The sequence below is a fragment of the Calidris pugnax genome, unplaced genomic scaffold (assembly GCF_001431845.1).
Source record: "Calidris pugnax isolate Ruff unplaced genomic scaffold, ASM143184v1 scaffold51, whole genome shotgun sequence".
Lineage (NCBI taxonomy): Eukaryota > Metazoa > Chordata > Aves > Charadriiformes > Scolopacidae > Calidris > Calidris pugnax.
In genome coordinates, this window is record NW_015090797.1 from 3,605,878 (window position 1) to 3,626,714 (window position 20,837).

The following is a 20,837-nucleotide window of genomic DNA, read 5'->3' on the forward strand; positions in this document are numbered from 1 at the left end:
AAGAGATCTAAATAAGCAGATTCAGACACCGGACACATTTATACTTTAAGAAAACAACACGGATACCTCACAATATCAAACAAGCACTGCATGCCCTTTCAATATTGTCATCGTTTACAACAAAAGGAACGTTTGAAAATGCAGGTATGCTTCTAACACCTGCGTGAATTATTTTATAGAATGATAAAAGTTTAGATGAGCGAGAGAATTATTACTGGATGCATTCTGTTGTTCTGTGCTTTCTGCCCTCTAAGAAAGGTTCAGCCACATACTGATCTTGTATATGGCTTATTCTTTTCTCTCAGCCCTCACCTTCGCAGCCTCCCTGTTCAAGGGTATTCAAGTAACACGTATGTTTCTGAAATGGATATAAAGAATCAAAGCCAAAAATTCCCAGGAAATTATCTTAGGGAACTGCAAAACATATAATCTACTTAGAGACATTATGTGGGGTGTGGCATAAGTGATTTCATATATCAGAAGGTCGCCTGTGTGATGATGTCAATGTTCAATTGCATTATAAATCCAGTACAAATAACACAGAAAAAAAAAAGTCAAGGTAAATTACTTTTTTTTTTTTTTAATAAGAGAAAATTAGTACACTTAGATTTCATTTGTGCAAACATTTGTATGCAAATGCAGTCACCCTGTGATGCATCTAATAATTCCAAAGTCAGATAATTGTTTTAACTTCACATTAAACGTATGAAAATATAATATAAACATATCAAAACATTTGGCAACAAAGTTTGTATAATACAAAGGATCCCTACATACTGTGTTTTGGGATTACAGGCTCACTTTAAAAATCCTGTATGTTCCTTTGCAAATATTTTCTGAAGAGAAAATGGAGTAAGAATATTTCAGAATGCACAGCAGGTTCTCTTCTTACTTTCATTTAGAGTCACAACATCTGAGTCATACAATACACAGGATTTCTGTAAAGCAAACAAAAGCAAACAATTAAGATAACTAGAACAAAACCATCAAAAAGCTTGAATTTTCACATATTTTAATATGCAAAAGATTTGGTGGGGTCACTGGATATATTTTTCCTTTGAATATATAATTAAAAGATTGCAGTTTTCTAATAAATTAGATGGAGACCGATGCCCATGCAAGCCTCAGCTTGGTATATTTACATTCTTTAGGTGCCTCAAACATCTCTCCTAACTCTGAAGGTGACAGATGATAGAAAGTGTCTTTTGAGGAGACACTACAAACCGTATGAACTGATCCTGTAAATCTTTACTCACATGAATTGTTCTAGGTGTACAGGTTCTTATGTTGACTACACCAATTTTCAGTAATTTGCAGATAAGTAGGCTAATCTTTGAAGTACTGAGCATGGGGTGCAAAAATCCAGTTGAAAGGAATTGGGAAAAACAGAACATTAGTACCCATTAAAAAAAAAGCACAGGCTATTAATTGTTATAGAGGACATTAACTTGTTTTGTGAAATTAACTAAAATTCTCTGTTTTCTTGTCCTTATCTAATAACCAGGAATGCCCACAAATGGAAACAACTCTGGTTTTCTCACGATAAACTATCAAAATAGCACTCTGCCCTTGTAAAACATTTATGTACTGACTGCAAAAGCGGACTACAATGAAAATAAAAATCAGCAGAACCAGGACTCTTCCTTTCAGCAATAAACTCAACTAGATGATTAGTGCTGACCAGAGAAACAATCAAGCCCAGTTGTGCAACACAGTACGAGTACATGTTGCAATCTTGTCCTCTAGAACTATGAACACTGAACCCTGAACTCAGGCACAACGATGTCTAGAATATTGTCACAAGCCCAGGAAAAAAAAAATGTCCTAATTTCTCCACTTGCCATTCTCCTGCCTGCTTCTTGGCAGGTTTATCGAGTACGTAATGATACACAGAGAAGTAAGGGCAACCACTGGATTCACCACATTCCTCTCTCAAACCAAACCCAAAAGCCAGAAACAACCATTTCTGACCATAAAGAGAGGCTTCCAGAGAGGACAGCCAGCTAAGGTGGAATTCATTAAATTCAATGCACAGGAAAAAAAAAAAAAAGGAAGAGAGAAAAGAAGGCATCTTATAGTACAATGCTAATCATGATTCAAAATCAAGAACTTAACATATACAGTGTGAAAGGGTAGTTGGTAGAAAGGTTCACCTAGAATTACTCACATGAATCAAAATAAGAGGAAAATAAAAGGTTTTCCCATGTTACAATAAGCCTTAGGCCTCTTTGGCTGAGAGTATTTAACACTACCTAAAAATCTGGAGAAGGGACATGAAATTTGTTTCCTTTTTCCTTCCGTGGCCATAATTTTAGCTCCCCCAGCGTGCTGGCTGCCCTGTGCCAGGGCTATCCCCACAGAGAGGGTGGCTGAGCCCGTTCCTGGGGCTGCAGGGACCCAGGGAGGCTTCCACAGTGCATGCTGCTGGGCGAGAAGATGAAACACCTGGAAAGGGATCAGAAGTGATGGACAGGGGCAGGAGCAGATGGTGGGAAAGGTATCACAGTGTCTAAACCTCAGGATGGATGCGGAAGCTGTCAGCAATAAAATTATTAACACTTATTGTTCTCATTCTAGGGTACTGGAAGACTGTGATTTACAGATTTGAGGAATTAGTTGACATTAGTCACATATAAATCAAGCATGAAGAAATACAACATGGGCACTTTTACTTTTTTGTTGTTGTTGTTGGAGTAACAAGTACCAACAGTATTAATGTTTTTATTACCCATTTTTTATTACCCTTTTTATTACCCAGAGTTCACACAAATTCCTACATGCAGCTTCCTTACTTCTCATTTGTTTTACTTTTTTCCATAGTTGTGTAAGGTGGGTGAGTACAGGCATTAGGCATTATGATTTGTACTAGGTAGAGCCAGTATTTGATAGCCCTCAAGTGCAGACAGTAAAGTATGAAGACCTTTTAAAAGAGGGATCATAACAGACTTTGAAGTACACAACCATAACCTTGTCATCTCAAGGAACAAGACACCACACTGGTTTAGAGATAAGATTCTGAGGTGGGGGGAGGAAGCTCTGGAAGATAATGGTACAATAAGAAATTGAAATTCACTCTATTGAGACCATAAAATAACGCTAAGCATCGATCATTGTGGACATAAATGAAGTAGGTTTTGTTCCACCCCCACTTTTTCTTCTGGAGAAAAATATTCAGTTTAAGTAGTCAAAGAGTTTTAGACAAATCCCTGTTTGAACAATTTCAGAATTCAGGTTTCGCTTACTTAACTTTAGAGGAAACAGGTAATTTGAAAGTGTTGCAGGTTCCATCTAACTTCATGCTTTCAGTTACAGGGGAGAAGCTTGCATATTCCTTAAATGCTGAAGATGCTTATTGGTGAATATTTTACTATTTAACAGTACTTTTGGGAGGTAAGTAAGCTTTCATGTGTAAGTACAGCAAGGATCCTTAGGACTAGAAGTGATTAAGAATGGTGAAATCTTTTGACAATTAAATGGTTCATATAATCTGTAAAACCGTGATCTGATAGAAGTTCATCAACCAATTAGCCAGGAGAGAAAGATAAGAACCACCGATAAGAACCACCTCTCCACAAATAAAGAAGAGGCAATAGTTCGTTCTAAAAGCCATTTAAAAGTTGAGGACTTTAAGAATCACTTCAGTTTGATAAGACTATTCCATACAGGATCTTCATCAAACAAATAAGGGCCTGGGATTCATTTAAGCAAATGTGCTATACACACACTTAAAAAGTGCACATTCATAACTTGAAGAGATATGATGAGTCCTGCATGAAGCACGGAAGCAACAATCAGGCCACCTCAGGTAGAGCTCAACTCCAGCCGAGCCTTGGAAGAGGTGGGGCACCCTCCTCTCCCGAAATTCCAGCAGGGAGGTATGCAAATCTCTCCCACCTGCGAGAACAAAGCGGGCAGGCATTCCTTCTTCAGGGCTCCCTCCACGCTAAGGCTTCCTGCTCACATTTCACCTCAGCCTGTTGGGACTCAGCCCCTGACAAACCAGCCAACAAACAGCAGAAAACCGTGAAAAGGTGGGAAGAACCAAAATGGTATACAGAAGTTTGAGTTTTTGCTCCGGAACCCATCCTAGGCAAAGTGGGGGTTTGAAAATACCGCCACAGACACCGATGCCGCTCTGCCCTGCAGTGATCTGTTAAGAGGTTGAAATTTCCTGCTATCAAATACAGGTTTTTCCTGTTAAATAGCACAGCAGACACGTCTTACCCAACAGGCAGGCATCTGTTCAAGCCGGTTCTAAGCTTCCTGCTCTCTCCCCTCCCGGCTGTCTCTCCTCCCCAGCTCTAAGCAGAGTTTGTATCACTGGTGTGCAATAGATAACCTAACTTCTAGACACAGGAACTGGGATGAGATGGCTGAAATCCCAAATGTTTTTGCCTTTTTTTTTTCTTTTTAAGTGGAAAGAAAGCTAAGCTGGTATGCAAATGAAAATATCAAAAACTAAGATAAATTCTTTGAAAGACTTTTGATGGGAGTAAATTTATAAATCTTCATTAAGATCAGCTGCCTGCTCCTTACTGAAAATACATCCAGATTACCAGTGCCATACCAAGTCAGCTTCACCTACTCTAGCACCAGTTCTTGGTATTTTGATACTATTTTCATTACTTTGAAGGTGGGTTTCACTATGGGTTTGGAAGAATGACAGAATGTTACTCTACCCATTTCGATGTCCCCAGCCAAAGTCAGACCTGGCGTGCTCGCTGGGAAACTAACAGCTTTAGAGAAACAAGCAGAGGGACCGTAACTGAAGTTACTATTATTTATAACTTCTTTAAATTCCAGGGATTTATATTCTCTCTAATGACAAAATGATCATACTTAATCACGGCAATCATTTTTTGTTTATATTTAAGAGTGATAGTTGACAAAGACTGGCAAAGCATGGCAGAGAGCTTCATGCAACCAAGTTCACGTGACTTCTGTGCCTGAAGTGCCAGCAGAGAGAGCTCAGTTACTAAGATCAGTCCTGCCATTTCCTTGACGTGTATTTTCCCTGTATTCCATAATTCAAATTACTTTTTCAAAATGCAAGACAGTCTTCTCGCAACAGAAATGGGTGGGACAGGACACAAGGTGTATCAAACAAGACAGCAGGGAAAGCAATCACTGAGGAGGGCAGGGAGAGGACCAGGAGAGGATACAGGGTCAGGCAGAGCAGGATCTACCTGCTGCAGAACACCTCCCTCAAGAAATGGGGATGAAGTCCTTGCTCCCACAGTCTGCTATTCCACAATGTTTAAAACAATTAACCCACTGGGCAAAGTGTGGGTCTCTATCTCCCTCTTCTGTTAACACCGCGTAGACTATAACAATGTTGTACTGCAATTAGTTATTTCACAAACCAAGACTCTAAGGTTCCTCAACCCTACAGATCATCTATGTAAGGATTAATATAGTTGCACCTCAAAACCCCTATGTAAGAGAGCAATCTGGCTTCAAAATCAAGATCTTGCAGAAGCAGCCGGTGCCAGAAGTCAGTCAAGAGAGTAACATTCCTTTGGTCTCCTGGACTTAAACTTTAACCATATGAAACCAGACAGGCTGAGATATGGAGTCCTCTATAATCAATGGAGAGAGAAAGGCACCTCTAGAACACAATTTATCCTAAAAAGATGCATCTCTTTTCATTGAATAGAGATGACTCCAACCACACCAGACCAGTCACGTAAATTTCAGCTGGCTAAGGTTGCATGTTAAGATGAATCTCATCCCCTATACTCAAACATCAGGATTAGGTTTTGATTTACATGACCTAATTATATGGTACCGTTTCCAGAAGAGTATCTGGCTCATTAAATATCCAGAACAGACTGGTGTTTTTTTAATTAAAGAAGATAGTGTAGTAAAATGATGCCCTACATCCCACCAGCACCAAGTGAGTTGGAACCATTTATCCTTTTTGTTTTAATGTCTTTACCTTGGTTCCCATGCAGGCAATGCTGAATATTCTACCTAATGTTACTAAGAAGGTTATGCAGATAAAAATCTGAAATAGATCTAAAATACAGCATTACGAGCATTATGAAAAACCTCACAGAGACATTAGTATTCTGTGGTAGCTACGAGATAAATAAAGGGCAAATAAAGCCTGAGGCTCTATGTGTGATTGAGGATACTAAAGAAACACTGAATGTACACTGCTAGAAACAGGGATCTTTTGGACAAACTAACAATTCCATGAACCTTGTCAATAGCGAAATCTGATTTCCTATGTATTTGGGTCCTGCAGTGAATTAAACTGGATATCCAAAATGCAAGCTCTGGCTGGAGTGGCTGGTGGAAGGATTTTTGACTCTCTCTGTGTAGTCATCTCTGTATGAACTAATGCTGGAGACCACCTTCTGCAGAGTACTCTGCCCCTCCTGCACCCAGCACCTTACTTTCAAGGGACTCCTCAGGAGCTTAATTATCTTTTCGTTTGACCTGTCAAATTTGTGTAAAAGCAGCTAGCAAGTTCCAAAGGTACTTTAGGAGCAAAGGAATTGGACACACAGTGTAATGTCAAAAATCTTGTTGCCATAGGAGAGGGAGGTAAAGAGATGAAGGAAGGACAGAATTGACGCCTGGTACTTATGAATGTTCATTTCAAATGACATCCAGCTGTTAAACATCACATGTTACTCTCAACAGCACAGGGGAAGCTCTGAAATGGATTTTCACTATTCTCTGCTCAACAGATACATGTTTATTTAATATTATCTTAAAAAAATCTTAATAGTCAACCACTCTTGGGAGGTAGGCAGAACCTAAGTTTTCGTTAGTTTTATAGCAGCTTTTTCCCTTCAGAAAAGGGAAAAAAAAATCTTTTTTCTTTTTCTATTGAATACAGTTTCCCTCATTCTGCTCCTAGTTTAGAAAAATACCAACCACCACACCCACAGAGGCAGAAATACAAAGGCTTGTAATATTTTTTTAAAAAGCTAGTTGAGAAGAGTACTGCTTGTCAGCCATGAAACCAAACACCACAAAAGTGCACAAAACTGCATTCTGGGTGGTATTTTGGGGGGTTTGGTTGATTTTTGGGGACTGACTCACAAGTACAAATAATTCACTGGAAATCAGAAGCATTGTTAAAGAACAGCTGCCATCTATGAATGAACAGGTTTAGGCATATCTGAGACTCACAAGAACTCCGAATAAATAAAATACTGTTGTTATTTGTCAACACATCTAAGCAAACCTGTGGAATGAGCTGTGTCATTAACATTCATTTCCACTGTAGCCTTCAGAATACAATCCAATTAGATATTCTCAACTGATTTGTTTGAAAATGGTGAGTTCTCAAAAACATAGCATGACTCCTTAGCTGTTACCAATGTAAGCTGTCAAATAACATCTGATTGTTTTAATGAGACTACCCATGTAAATTACAGCCATAGGATTGAGATCCACCATAGAATGGGTGAGATGATAAATATCTGAAAGGCCAAGCAGTGCTTTAGTTATCCAAATCACAGCAGTCTTCTCTGTCCCTTAAGCCCACAATGAGTAAAACCACAAAAGGAGAGATAGGAAAATGCAGCACAAAATAACAACAATACAAACTTGCCTTTTTTTTTTTTAACACATTTTAATGTGGGGGTTTTTTTCCCAACCCTCCACTGAACCACAACTTGTTCTGAATTTCAAGAGCATCAAGAAGCTCATTACTTCTGTATGAGCTCTGTAACTCCAGACACTGATCTTCCCCATCTACAGGCGTGTTTTCTGTAGATATAGTTAATAAAGAAATGTCTGTAGTAGACACTGAAGAAGGGTGCATATAAAAAATCCTAGATTTCCTCAGATTACTAGAGCTGACTGCCAGCCTGCCCTGCCTATCTATCTTCCTTCTGAATGCCCTCCACATACTTCTGAAATGCATGGCCATAATAGACTTTTCTAGGGAGTTCCTTAAAATGGGTTTCCTCTGTGGGACTAATAAAGCAATGACGTGCTTCCACTGAAGCATCTCATCCCCCTGGCACAGCTGGGGCTATTGCAGAAGTAAGCGAGACCCTATATCCTGCTACCTCAGACACAGGTGTCTTGGGCCAAAACACTTGTGCAAAGCTGTATCTCCTTTTTACAATCAGCAAGTACATATTTTACCACCACAGAACGGATGTGTGATGGAAGTGATCTCAGACCTGGCATCTATCGTGTCATTTTGCACATCTACTAGTCACACTTCCTACTGCATCTTCCCTTCTCCAAAACTTTATCAGTTAGAGGAAGTTAAAAATCAAGTACTACATTCAGATTTCACAGTTTTATCATAGAATCATAGAATCATTCAGGTTGGAAGAGACCCTTGGGATCATCGAGTCCAACCATCTACCCTACTCTACATAGTCCTCCCCTACACCATGTCCCTTAGCACTGCATCTAAACGGCCCTTAAACACAGCCAGGGATGGTGAATTATTTTGTCGAACCTGAAAACCATGGTGAAACTGTATGGTAGATTTATTTTTTTTACTGTGAACTGTTCCTTACCAGACCAGTGGCAAAACCACTTGGGCTAAAGGAGTGCTTCTTTAAATCAATTAATGCATTTCACTAAAAATGGTAAATAATACTCCAAAGTAATGGCATGTGATGCCCCATCAGGGATTGCAAGCATTTCTGGATAAGGTGAAATGTTACTACAGGCAAAGTTGACAAATTCTCATGGACATATTTTCCAAGGACACATCTATGGATGCAGAGTGCACAACTGTATTCTCAAGCTGTTCTAATTAAAGCCAATGCAGCGCTACAGCAGCATTTTCAACATCGTCTGACTTTGTTTGCATGTACCCACTACAAACCCCACGAATGAAGATGAGCAGGAATACTGAAGTTCCACTTCAAGTAAAGTAAGTGTAGGCAATCTTAAAGTGAGAAATACCCAAACATCATTTCTGCCCTCTGCAGAGAATTCTCTAGGATCTTACCCAAACACTCTGTGCAGAAATGCTTGCTTCACACATATTTGTCTTTGTAGCAGCTATGATCATAGCTATTTTGTAGTTTTCATGTTTCATACTAAAAAATATATTCTCTATTTACAGTAGCCAATGTCTTTTTCATTTACAAGAAAAACAGAGTTATCTTATTCTAGTTTTTTTGCCATCTCTTCAAGGACCAGCCATTATCCTCCTGTTCTAAACAGTATTTGACTGTTTGGTTGCTGAGCTCCGTTTCCATGCTGAAGGAATCAAAAGCTTTTTTTCTCCCCCAAAATAACCAACTTGTGTTATTGTGTAATATGACAAGACCTTGATTTAGAAGCAGTCCAAGCCTGAGTTATTATTCTGACCATCCCCTATGGCTACTTAATCAAAACACTGCAACTTGTGACTTTGTCAGTAATTTTGCTCATTTATCTTTATTATGACTTCAAGAGTATTCGGAATGGAAGGCTAGTTTTGTATAACTAATATTGGTGATGAATGGCAATGATAACACATTGCATGAAGAACATCCATTAATGTCTAAAATAATATTCTACTGTCTAAAAATAAATTGCGATGCAAAACATTTTCAGAGCTAATTAACAATAATTCAGTCCTACAAAAGTATTGCAACTCTGAGGAGTAAGGACCTTTAAGCCAACACGCTCCAGGCAGTTAGAGATGCTGACTCGGAGAGCTACGATATTGATTCTACCACTAATTAACTCAAATCTTTAGGTCCTGGTATCTTCAAAAGCACCAGTGTAAATCATCCAAATAAACAGCTATGAACTTTGTATAAAAAAATCTGATTGCTGAACATAAAAGATCATCTCATTCCATCAGCACACAGCGGCTTTGCAGTGCACATATTCTGCAGAAACCTACAGAAAAAAGGAATCTTCCTGGCACAGAAATGGAACTACTCTATAGCTGTTAACCTCTCCCTTGAAGAAAACCATGGGCAGGAAAGCCACAAATGCAGTTTTCCTGAATTTTTACCTTCTCTCTCAACTATATTTTACCTGCTCCCCTCTTCTGTTGTTCTCTTCTCCCACAATTATTCTCCTCCACGTTCCTCCTCTGTATATCTACAGCCACAGGATCCCCCTAAAATATTAACTCCAAAATGCAAAACCTGCACTGGCTGTGCTTTGCTAAACTTCTACTGTATTTATAACCCTGTTTACCCATTTCGTTAAGAAAAATCTCCCATTTTCTTTCTACTCAGAAGAGGAGCCTACCTTCTCCAGTATTTCCTTAGTCAAGATTGAGAACGCATCCTCAATGTTCACGTTATCTTTAGCACTGGTTTCAAAAAAGGGTATTCCGTGTTCCCAAGCAAGCTGAAAAACAAATGTAGGCAATGGGATGAACAGGCTTTAGGAAAAAAACCACTTCCTAATACTAATAGCAGGAGATACGGAGGTGTTCTGACAGCTTCTAACATGCGATATAAACACTGATTAAGTAAATGTCAGCTCAGTAAAGTACTCTATATTTATCCTCAGTTTATAAATTTCAAGTAACTCTTAAAACATTCTTCCTAAATTTTTACATTTTCAAAACCCGCTTTCAAACCTATCTTTACTTATAAATAAGAAGAATAAACTCCAGTGGGTCTGTCCTCAATGTTTTGATTTATTTGGAAAATGAACTGTCTCCTAGGTAATTATTTAGAGGAAACTAACAGAGTGCCTGGAGAAAAGTATAGACAAAAATGTGACAAAAACTCTAGAAAAAGAGGCGTGATGAAATATAAAAAAATTTTCCTTTTTACCAGAGAGGGAGCAGCACAGAGACAACAGGCAAGCAAAGAACACGTATGCATGCAAAAATATATTATGGTAATAAGAGAAGAGAGCAAACGCGTAGAAGAAAAGGGCAGCAGAGACTCTACATTGGTTGATTTTAGTTTGTTTACTCATGTTCTCTCATTTCCAGTGTACTTCCCTTACAGATAGCTTTAAGATATGTTGGCATGAGGAAAAAAGAAACCAACAAAATTCATAGCTTTTTAAGGTCCTAAACTTTTTCTAATTTATACAGTTAAACACATGGAGAAAAAGAAAAATACTTGCATTGTTGCCTCCCAAGAGAGAGGGCCAAGGTCGGAATAATGTCTGCCAGAAATACATAGTGGGAGAGCCTATTTGTTCTTTTTGCCATGGATCCTTTCTTGGTACATATCTGGAGAAGACAATCCCAGGCAAAGAAAATACCCTACTGGTTATAATATATAAAAAACCTGTAATTACGGACCACTCAGTGATTTCTCTGGAAGGCTCTCCATTAGGATACTCAGTTTAATGTTGGAAGCTATGTTTGATTTCATTGAGCCCTAGAAGTAACAAATCAATGCTCTACAAAAATTCCAAAATCAGGCATCAAGGTACAATTACTGGACTTCAAAGTTTTAGTCAAAATATAATGAAGATTAAATTAAAGAAAAAGAAAGTAGGCAAAATGGTTTATTTTCCAAAACACTATAAAAAATGTTATTTTGAAAATGAAGATGAGATCTGGACTGCTTCTTCAGACAGACTGCTTCATAAGGGATTCTAAAACTCCAGCTGACTGCTATGAACTGGTTTGGGTATTGCAGCAACTTGTTACGGAAAGTTACGATCACTGACCATCGGCAAGTGTCAATGTAAAGTAATGATGCATAACAGTTCATAAAGAAAAATACAGGCAATAAAAAATACTGGGCTAATAAAGTGGAGAAGACTGGTTTGCATCTTAAAAGTACACAGAAGCTACTATTAAATATTCCTTTTTTTCTTTCTTGTGCCATGTAACAGATTCCTAGAGGCTACCTATGTACAAACTGTGATGAACACAAACCATTTTAATCATGGAATCGCAGAAATAATTTGGAAATATAACTACACTTGAAATGAGACTACTGCCCATACGACATGGGGTCAGCCATGGCTTTGCCCACCTTAATCTTGCCAACAATCACCAACAATGGTGATTCTATAATCTTTATGGAATCTACCAACAATGGTGATTCTATAATCTTTATGGGACCCTCCTCCAACACCCTTCTAGTGCAAATGGTTCTCCTTATCTCCAACCTGAACCTCCCAAACCAGGACTTGTGTCTGCTGCCCCTCGCTTTATTGTCTGCCTCTACTGAGAAGAGTCCATTTCTCTCATTCCTCTAATTATACTTCAATTGCTGTAGACCAATAAGTGCTCCTTAGCCTCGTCTTTAACCAGCTCCCTCAGTTCTCTTCATGGATTACTGGTACTAGATCCCAGTCATTATCTTTGTGTCCTTTATGTCCTTGGAAAACAATATGATTACAACATGCTCCATGATCCTTTGGGGAGGGACTCTTTATCAGGGAGTGTAGCGATAGGACAAGGGGTAACAGTTTTAAACTGAAAAAGGGTAGACTTAGACTAGATATTAGGAAGAAATTCTTTACTGTGAGAGTGGTGAGACACTGGAACAGGATGCCCAAAGAAATTGTGGATGCCCCATCCCTGGAAGTGTTTAAGGCCAGGCTTTGAGCAACCTGGTCAAGCAGGAGGTGTCCCTGTCCATAGGAGAGGGGTTGGAACTAGATGATCTTTAAGGTTCCTTCCAACCCAAACCATTCTATGGTTCTATGATTCTATGATTCTATGATCCTATGATCCTTCCACTGACTGAAGCAAGGCTGACTGACTACAGTTCCCCAAAACCTCTTCCTTGCCTTTTTTAAAGACGGGTGTCATGCTGGCCTCCTTCTAGTCAACAGGGATCTCTCCCAACCACCATGATTTTTCAGAGTTGACTGACAGTGGCCCCAGTCACATTGATCAGCTCTTTCAGCACAATTGGGTGAACTTTATCATGGTTATGGATGCATCCAACTTTCCTAAGCAGTTTCTAATCCAACGCTTTCTCACTGCTGAGTGAAAAAGGCTGACCTGCACCCTCCCAAACCACACCAGTACATGCAGATATCTGGGAGCAAGCTCCATCAGTGAAGACCAATGCAAAATAAATAAAATATGCAAAAAAATTAAAATAATATTTTAAAAGCTTGAGTACTTCAGCCTTCTCCATATCACGTTACTACATTGCCTACTACAACCATCATTGCACACCTTTTTTTTTTTTTGTGCACAATATTGGTCAAAGAAGATTAATGTAAGTATTATTCCAATTCACCTTGCATACTGATAAGTATTGTGGCAAGCAAGTACTCTAAAAATGTAGCTAGATGGAAAAAACCCAACAGTACAGTGTAAAAGCAGCTGAAAGTATGAACACAGCTTTGGCTACGCCCTCTCATAAAGAAACTGGAAAGGCACATTCAAAGAATTACCTTTTTTTTGCCTTTAGGAGGATCTTGAATAGATCCATAGATACCTAAATACATTTGCAAACCTATAGGAATGATGTTCTCGAGAAACGTTATTTTATATTATTCTTGAGAACAGCTTGGAAAGCCTGAGAGAAATAAACTCCTATCTTACTTGCAGTAACAAAATAAGTAGTGCCAGTATCTCTTCCAAGGTGAAATTTAATTGCGTTGTCCATTTCTTTTAACTCAAAATATACTATTTCCTAGAAAAGTGCTGCTATTATTTCTTACTGTTGAATCAGAGAGATGTGTCTGAAATATTCTCAGAACTGTGCAGAATTTATTTCTGGTTTGTTTTTTTTTTCATTTTTATTGTACCTGTAAAATCAGCTTTGAAGTCAGGCACATGTAGACAAGCAAAAAACCCAAAGACTATTTTACTTGGCTCCTGTTAGAAAGATTTTACAGGAGAAAACCAGCCATATTCCACCAAGTCTTATAACCTTCAACATTTTTTATGTATTTTTCAGAGAAAAAGATAATGTTATTGAGGAGGGGGAGGTGGGTGGGGAAGAATGGAGGAACCCAAGAAGGTTGAGTTTAAACATTTCTCAAAGTGAATAAACAGCTACTAATACAAGAAAATACTTTGTAGTGTTAAAATTAAATATATCATAACTGAGTGATCAAAAATATAAACTAAAAAAGAAAACAACAAAAAAAATTCTCAGCATTAAATTAGTCTATAAAGTGGCATATGATGGATACTTGCTTATGCCAGATTGTTATAGAAATGCCAACATACATGGTAAGATCCCCAGGGAACCTAGGGGTCTTCTCTGCAAGACCCTGAACAGAACAACACATACAGCTCATACAGGGTAATATGAAATATGTAAGTACAAATTATGATGTGGCTGAGTTAGTATCAAACTAGTTTCCCCTCTTACTAAGAGTATTTTCTTCTTTGGCATGAGAGGATAGTATTAGTGCTCTCTCTGATAATGGAATCTTTCTCCAGCTGGCTCAGGCAGATTCTTCAGCATTTGAGAATGACACTAAAAGAACAACTGGTATAACTGAAGAGTTTCCTGGCCTCAAAACACAGGAGAAATCTAGAAAGCAGACTCATTGCTGAGGAGGTAATGATTTTTTCTGAAAAAAATACTACGGTAAGAGAAATTGTGATTGCATGGTTAAGTGCATTGAAGTCAGAAAATGTGGCAGTTAATACCATATGCAAAACCCTACTACTGCCCTCTTGTGCACATCCATCCAGCGACTCTTCACTTTTCTAACAGTGCATTCTTTGAGTGAGAGTATACATGTATTTTTCAGCTACCTTATACCTTGTACGCAGATATAGTAATTAACATTGAAAGCGTCTTGCATGCAAGAATAATGAACTTTCAAAAGTTTCTATTCGTAATGCTGTTCAAAAAGTGATGCTCTTTTTTAAAATTCCCTAATCTAGGATTATACAATTGGGAAGAAATTACCAGTGTTCTTTTCTTCAAACACAAGACATCCTGCCTGATTCACCATGTCTGAAGGCAGACTAGAAAGGCTCATTCCAATTTCCAGACAAGAGACTCAGACAGTTTACAATTGCAAAATTTACTGGTATACAGGACAAGCTCTCCGGAAACATTTAAGTCATTATCACAATTTCTTCTGCCATAGCATGGCTTCTGGATTTCCTCATTGCTTCTCAGTGGGAGTAATTTGCCATCACTTTTAAAACAGAACCTCCCACTTCACACCACTTCTTCCCCTACACGTGGTCAGCAGGTATGAACTACACAGTAGTCCCAGCTGTACGACACATACACAGTTAGATCTAGAGGAGCTGGATGTTCCCTAAATCTATCTGTCCAGTATTATTTAAGGCTACTCATAGACAACGTAGATCTCTGTGCACAGGCTGCCAGAATGGTTCTTCATAGTTAAGCTGTAGCAAAAAAATCATTGATGGGTGGTACCAGAAAAAATATGCAGAATGTATTATGCGTTGCATTTTAGTATTCCACATTTGAACAGCGGAAATGCAGACTCTAAAATATTTTCAAATTTAATTCTGAAGATAAGATTTCTATCATAACGCCTAGACTTTCAAAGTACATTTTGACTTTTAAAATAAAAATCAGTATTCTAAAAAGATCATCTAGGAGTTACTTAATGTACTTCTGCTCATACATTAAAAAAAACCCCAACACTCCAGAACTCCACAACTGTTCCTCTGGAGCAATTCCTGATAGAATTTTTGGAGTTTTTTATCATTTTCAGTGCAGCAGCTCACAGTCAGATAAGATACTGAGGACAATCCAAAGAAAGTTTAAATGATACCTTTTCTCCTTTCTGCTTTGGAACTACACGTTCTGACTCCTTATCACACTTGTTGCCCAGCAGTACTACGTCCACTTCATCACCTGCTTTCTGAAAGAGAACCAGCATCAATAAGTGTCAAGTAAGAAAAAAAAGCAAACAACAAAAGCCCTTCACCTTCAGCACACATTAACCTTCAACACTTTATTTCCTTGAAAGTAAAGGCTAAATTCTGTCCTGACCTTTTCATATGTGGAAATACTTTCCATCAGTTACTGGGATTTGGAGGAAAACAGCAAGATTGCAAAGAGCAGAAAAAAGCCCCTTACAAGGGCAGGGCATAATTTCCAACCCCTTTCATAAGATATAAAGTTTATGATGCATGGGCACCATCTTCTGATGAATGCTCCATCTTGAGGCTTTAAAGTGACTGGAAATATCTTGAATTCAGAGACACTGCCTTCCCTACAGTAATGGGTTCATGGATTAGCATATGAGTCAGGTCTACATCCAGCACTCACACGTCAAAAGGAAGGAATCTGCTGCACCTGAAAGAGCACCTCTCTGTGCTTCACTTTTGCACACAGACAGTAAAATTACATTCAAAGTGTCCAAACTCAACATAAAAGTTTGATTATTCCAAGACACTCGGAAGAAGGCAATAGATTTTTAATGAAGTAAAATTTAAAAACCTCATTGATTTCAAAAGGAAGAAGAATCTAGCTTTTTGACCTTGTCTCCATCCTTCGTTCCACTAACCCAGCAACGTTCATGATGACTGTGAAATGCACCGGGTGCTTTACATCAGTGTTATTTTAAGATAAGCCATTGTAACTATACATGACTGGAATAATGACAAGGAAAGGGAACAGCATGTGGAATTTGAAAACTGACATTTGTTGTGAAAATCATAATATTTAAAACCACTTTTGGTGCTCAAATGGAGGAAGCTAAGGGGCTCAATCTAGAGACCATTAAAGCTAACACGGTTTGAACCCACGGCTTACGTTCTGAAAGCAAATGCTCACACAGCTTCTCTGGTGACTCAAAAAGCCTAGTCTCAGGCTGCAGATTTCTCTACAAGGATGCTAATGAAATCTCTGATCTCCATCAAAGTCTTTTTGCCACAAGACAAAATCAGGCACAGTCCTCTTCCCCAGAGCTCACACACATGCACATGGACATACATCCCTCCCTTCAGAGAAATGCAAAGAAAAAGCTCTATTTGTTAAAGGATGAAAAAATCATTATTTTTAGTGTATTTGCACTTTCACAACTAAGTTGTCTCATTTGAAGAGTACAGCAGCAGGCACAACTGTTAAGGAACATTATATTTCAATGACGAGTGGTGTTCCTCAGGGGCCAGTACTGGGACCCTGTGCTGTTCAACATCTTTGTTGGAGACGTGGACAGTGGGATAGAGTGCACCCTCAGCAAGTTTGCCAACGACACCAAGCCGTGTGGTGAGGTCCACACGCTGGAGGGAAAGGACGCCATCCAGAGGGACCAGCACAGGCTCGAGAAGTGGGCCCGTGCAAACCTCATGAAGTTCAACCAAGCCAAGTGCAAGGTCCTGCACCAGGGACATGGCAATCCCAGGCACAAATACAGGTTGGGAAGAGAACGGCTGGAGAGCAGCTCAAAGGAGAAGCACTTGGGGGTGCTGGTTGATGATGAGCTCAACATGACTCGGCAACGTGCACTCGCAGCCCAGAAAGCCAACTGCATCCTGGGCTGCATCAGAGGAATTGTGGCCAACAGGTCCAGGGAGGTGATTCTGCCCCTCTCGGCTGGAGAGCAGCTCAAAGGAGAAGCACTTGGGGGTGCTGGTTGATGATGAGCTCAACATGACTCGGCAACGTGCACTCGCAGCCCAGAAAGCCAACTGCATCCTGGGCTGCATCAGAGGAATTGTGGCCAACAGGTCCAGGGAGGTGATTCTGCCCCTCTACTCCACTGTCATGAGACACCACCTGGAGTACTGTGTCCAGCTCTGGAGCCCCCAACACCAAAAGGACATGGACCTGTTAGAACAGGTCCATAGGAGGGCCGTGAAGATTATCAGAGGGCTGGAGCACCTCTCCTATGAGGACAGGCTGAGAGAGTTGGGGTTGTTCAGCCTGGGGAAGAGAAGGCTCCAAGGAGTCCTTATAACGGCCTTCCAGTACCTGAAGGGGGCCTACAGCGAGATAGGGAGGGACTCTTTATCAGGGAGTGTAGTGATAGGATATGGGGTAATGGTTTTAAACTGAAAGTAGGGAGATTTAGATTAGATATTAGGAAGAAATTTTTCACTGTGAAGGTGGTGAGACACTGGAACAGGTTGCCCAGAGAAGTTGTGGATGCCCCATCCCTAGAAATGTTCAAGGCCAGGTTGGATGGAGCTTTGAGCAAGTCTAGTGGAAGTTGTCCTTGGCCATGGTAGGGGGGTTTGAATTAGATGATTTTTAAGGTCTCTTCCAACTCTAACCACTCTATGATATGATTCTATGATCTTTCTTTTTTTTTTTTAAATCCACTCTCATTTTTGAGACAGCTAATCTCATTTTACCCACAGCTGATGTTCAAGCTAACGTAGAATTAAAATTAAATAAACTCAACATAAGAGTACAAAGTACAGGCTTAAAATAATGAATCAGTCAAACCTGGACTAACAGACAAAAATGTTGGCTGTTTCAGAATGCTTTGGAGCTTTACTCATTAAGGTCAATGGCTCTCCTACATAAAATCCCATACGTCAGTTCCTAAAATAGGGTAAATAGAAAATTTCACCTCATCACATGAGCAACTTTTTATTTTGAAGACCACCGTATGTAGATAAAGGTTTTATAAGTGACATTTGACTTTATTCTGAAGTAAAAGGTCAAAGGGAAATACTTGTATACTGTATGTACAAAACCAGGGAATTAATATTGTAATTTTATTTCTGTACAAACAACACAAGTTTTTGCAGTGGGAATGTTCTTACTAAACAGCCTCAAATAACAAAATTTAAAGGAGGGTGGAGGTACCAGGCCCTTCAGTAAGTACTTATCACTATTACTAATCACTAAGTATCTATTTCAGCAAATAACTATTATTTCTACAATAATAAAATGGAATAACATATTTTCACTTTGACCGGATCCTCCACCGAAGCACTGAAAGTACTCCTTTTGTAAAGATGGTATCTTGGAGTTTCTTGCTTTTAAAAAACTAAACACTATAATCCAAAACTATGTTCATTTTAAATTCTGAAACCTGATTATGTAGACGAAGTCTTAAAAAATTAAGTCAATATGACTAAGCAGAAGTTTGACCATGTGCTCACTTGATATAAAAATTGCAGAGGTACAGTGATTTGAATTGGCCAAAAATATGGCTCTTCAGTGCTTCCAAAAGCTCACTGTATATTTTCATCCTCTTCTATTTATAGCTCAGGAAAAAGCTTTACAAATGCAAAATCCACAGCTAAAAAGAGGATGATTCTTTTACAGTTGTTAAGATGCTATTTATGCAAGTCTGCACTGACTAAGCTAATAGAGTCAGAAAACATTTTTTCCCATGTCATGGAAAAATGCTATTAAAAATTTCATCTACTTCATCAAGGCAAAAAGAAAAGGGTTTTTTTGAGAAGTAAAATAAAAAAAGTGTTTTTCTTTGGTATCTCAAAAATACATCCAGATTTTTGGTTCACTATCTTCAGTTTTTCTTCTGGTTTTAACATTTCAAAGTTCACATTTTACCAAAACTTAAAATAAAAATAATCTGAACTTGGAGAAAACCTAGCGGTTTTGTTTTGGTTTTTTTTTAAATGTGCAGAAAGTAAATACAAGCACTATATTTCTTTCAAAAAAAATTGGAGCCAAGAGATGCATTGAGACTGACCAAATTTTTGAAGCATTTGACAGAGCTTGGAGTCATCGGGTTTTGGCAAAAAGGGTTTTTCCCCTGCAGCTGGATTCCGAGGTGGTGGGAACCAGGCTGCTGTGACCCGTGGGCACAGGAGGGAGCAGCACCAGAGCCTCAAAGGCGGCGGTGCCATGGACCAGACTTAGAAACACTGGACTCTCACACCTTGGTGCCACAGTGCTCTTCAGCAGCCTCCTCTGATAGGAGCCATCCATCCATGACCTTCACTAATTGCTGTGCTGCTCAACTTTCACCCGGCCTGTGCACCCAAGCCAGGTAAAAACCCAACTCGCTGCTTGAATATTAACAGAAATCAAAAACGCCGAAGGGAAAGTATCTCGCTCGTCCCTTTTGTATGTAATTTGTTTGGGCTTTTTTTTCAAACGTTAGGTCTTTATTTCTGCAGCTGTTCTCATTTTGCCAGGAAACTATTTCACAGAAGCCCTGTGAATTCACGTGAGTATCAAAAGTAGCAGAGACACCTTTATTGAAAAAGAACTGCCCTCTACAGCTACCTGACAGGAGGTTGTAGAGAGGTGGGTGTTGGCCTCTTCTCCCAAGGGAATAATGACAGGACCAGAGGAAATGGTCTGAAGTTGGGGCAGGGGAGGTTTAGATTAGATATTAGGAAGAATTACTTTACTGAGAGAGTGGTCAGGCACTGGAACAGCCTGCCCAGGGAGGTGGTGGAGTCACCATCCCTGGAGGTATTTAAGAAACATGTAGACATGGCTCTTCAGGGCATGCTCTGGTGTCCGGGATTGTTGGATTTTGTCTGTTTGTGGTTGTTTGTTTGTTTGTTTTTTTGTTTGTGGTTGGACTCGATGATCTCAGAGGTCCCTTCCAACCATGAAGATTCTGTGATTCTGTGATTTGTATTTACAAGTTACTGGAAGCCACTGTCCCTTCACTTCTCAAACGTTGAGCACAGACCCTGCTGTGAATGGCTGGCCTCAGCCTCCCCTGCAGCAAACTGACCATGACAACCAGCTCACCCAGACCCCTTGCTGTGTAAAGCTTACATTATTGTTGTTATATACCCAGCGACACATCTTACGGAATCACCACCTTGTCCCTCCACCACATTTCCAGGGTGTAGCTGGGCAGGGCTGCGTGATTTTGATACTCGCTGATTGCAGTTTGAAAAGGGAACAGAGGTTTGTTTGTGTGTCCAAACAGTGAAATTGAGAACCCAGACCTGATAAACACACTACGGTAATACTTAATTCATATATTTGAGGAAGAAACATAGCATTAATACAATTTTTCAGATCTGAAGAGGATACCCACAATAATAGAGCAAGATGAAGGCAGAGCTGGGGAAGGCCATAAAACTGGGAAGTTTCTTTTTCCTACTCACTGGACAATGACACTAG

At 39.3% G+C, this 20,837-nt stretch overlaps 1 protein-coding gene across 1 annotated transcript in view; it reads right to left on the bottom strand.

Annotated features, from left to right (window-relative positions):
- Window positions 1-568: 568 nt before the first annotated feature.
- The window catches only part of LOC106885059 (ras-related protein Rab-10-like), a 32,172-nt gene continuing 11,903 nt past the window's right edge, over window positions 569-20,837 (bottom strand). Inside the window, exons 4-6 of the mRNA XM_014936885.1 lie at window positions 15,592-15,681; window positions 10,183-10,284; window positions 569-938 (exon numbers count right to left, since the gene is read on the bottom strand). Of these exons, the coding sequence (XP_014792371.1) occupies window positions 864-938; window positions 10,183-10,284; window positions 15,592-15,681 (267 nt within the window). The 3' untranslated portion in view covers window positions 569-863. The remainder of the gene's footprint in view (window positions 939-10,182; window positions 10,285-15,591; window positions 15,682-20,837) is intronic.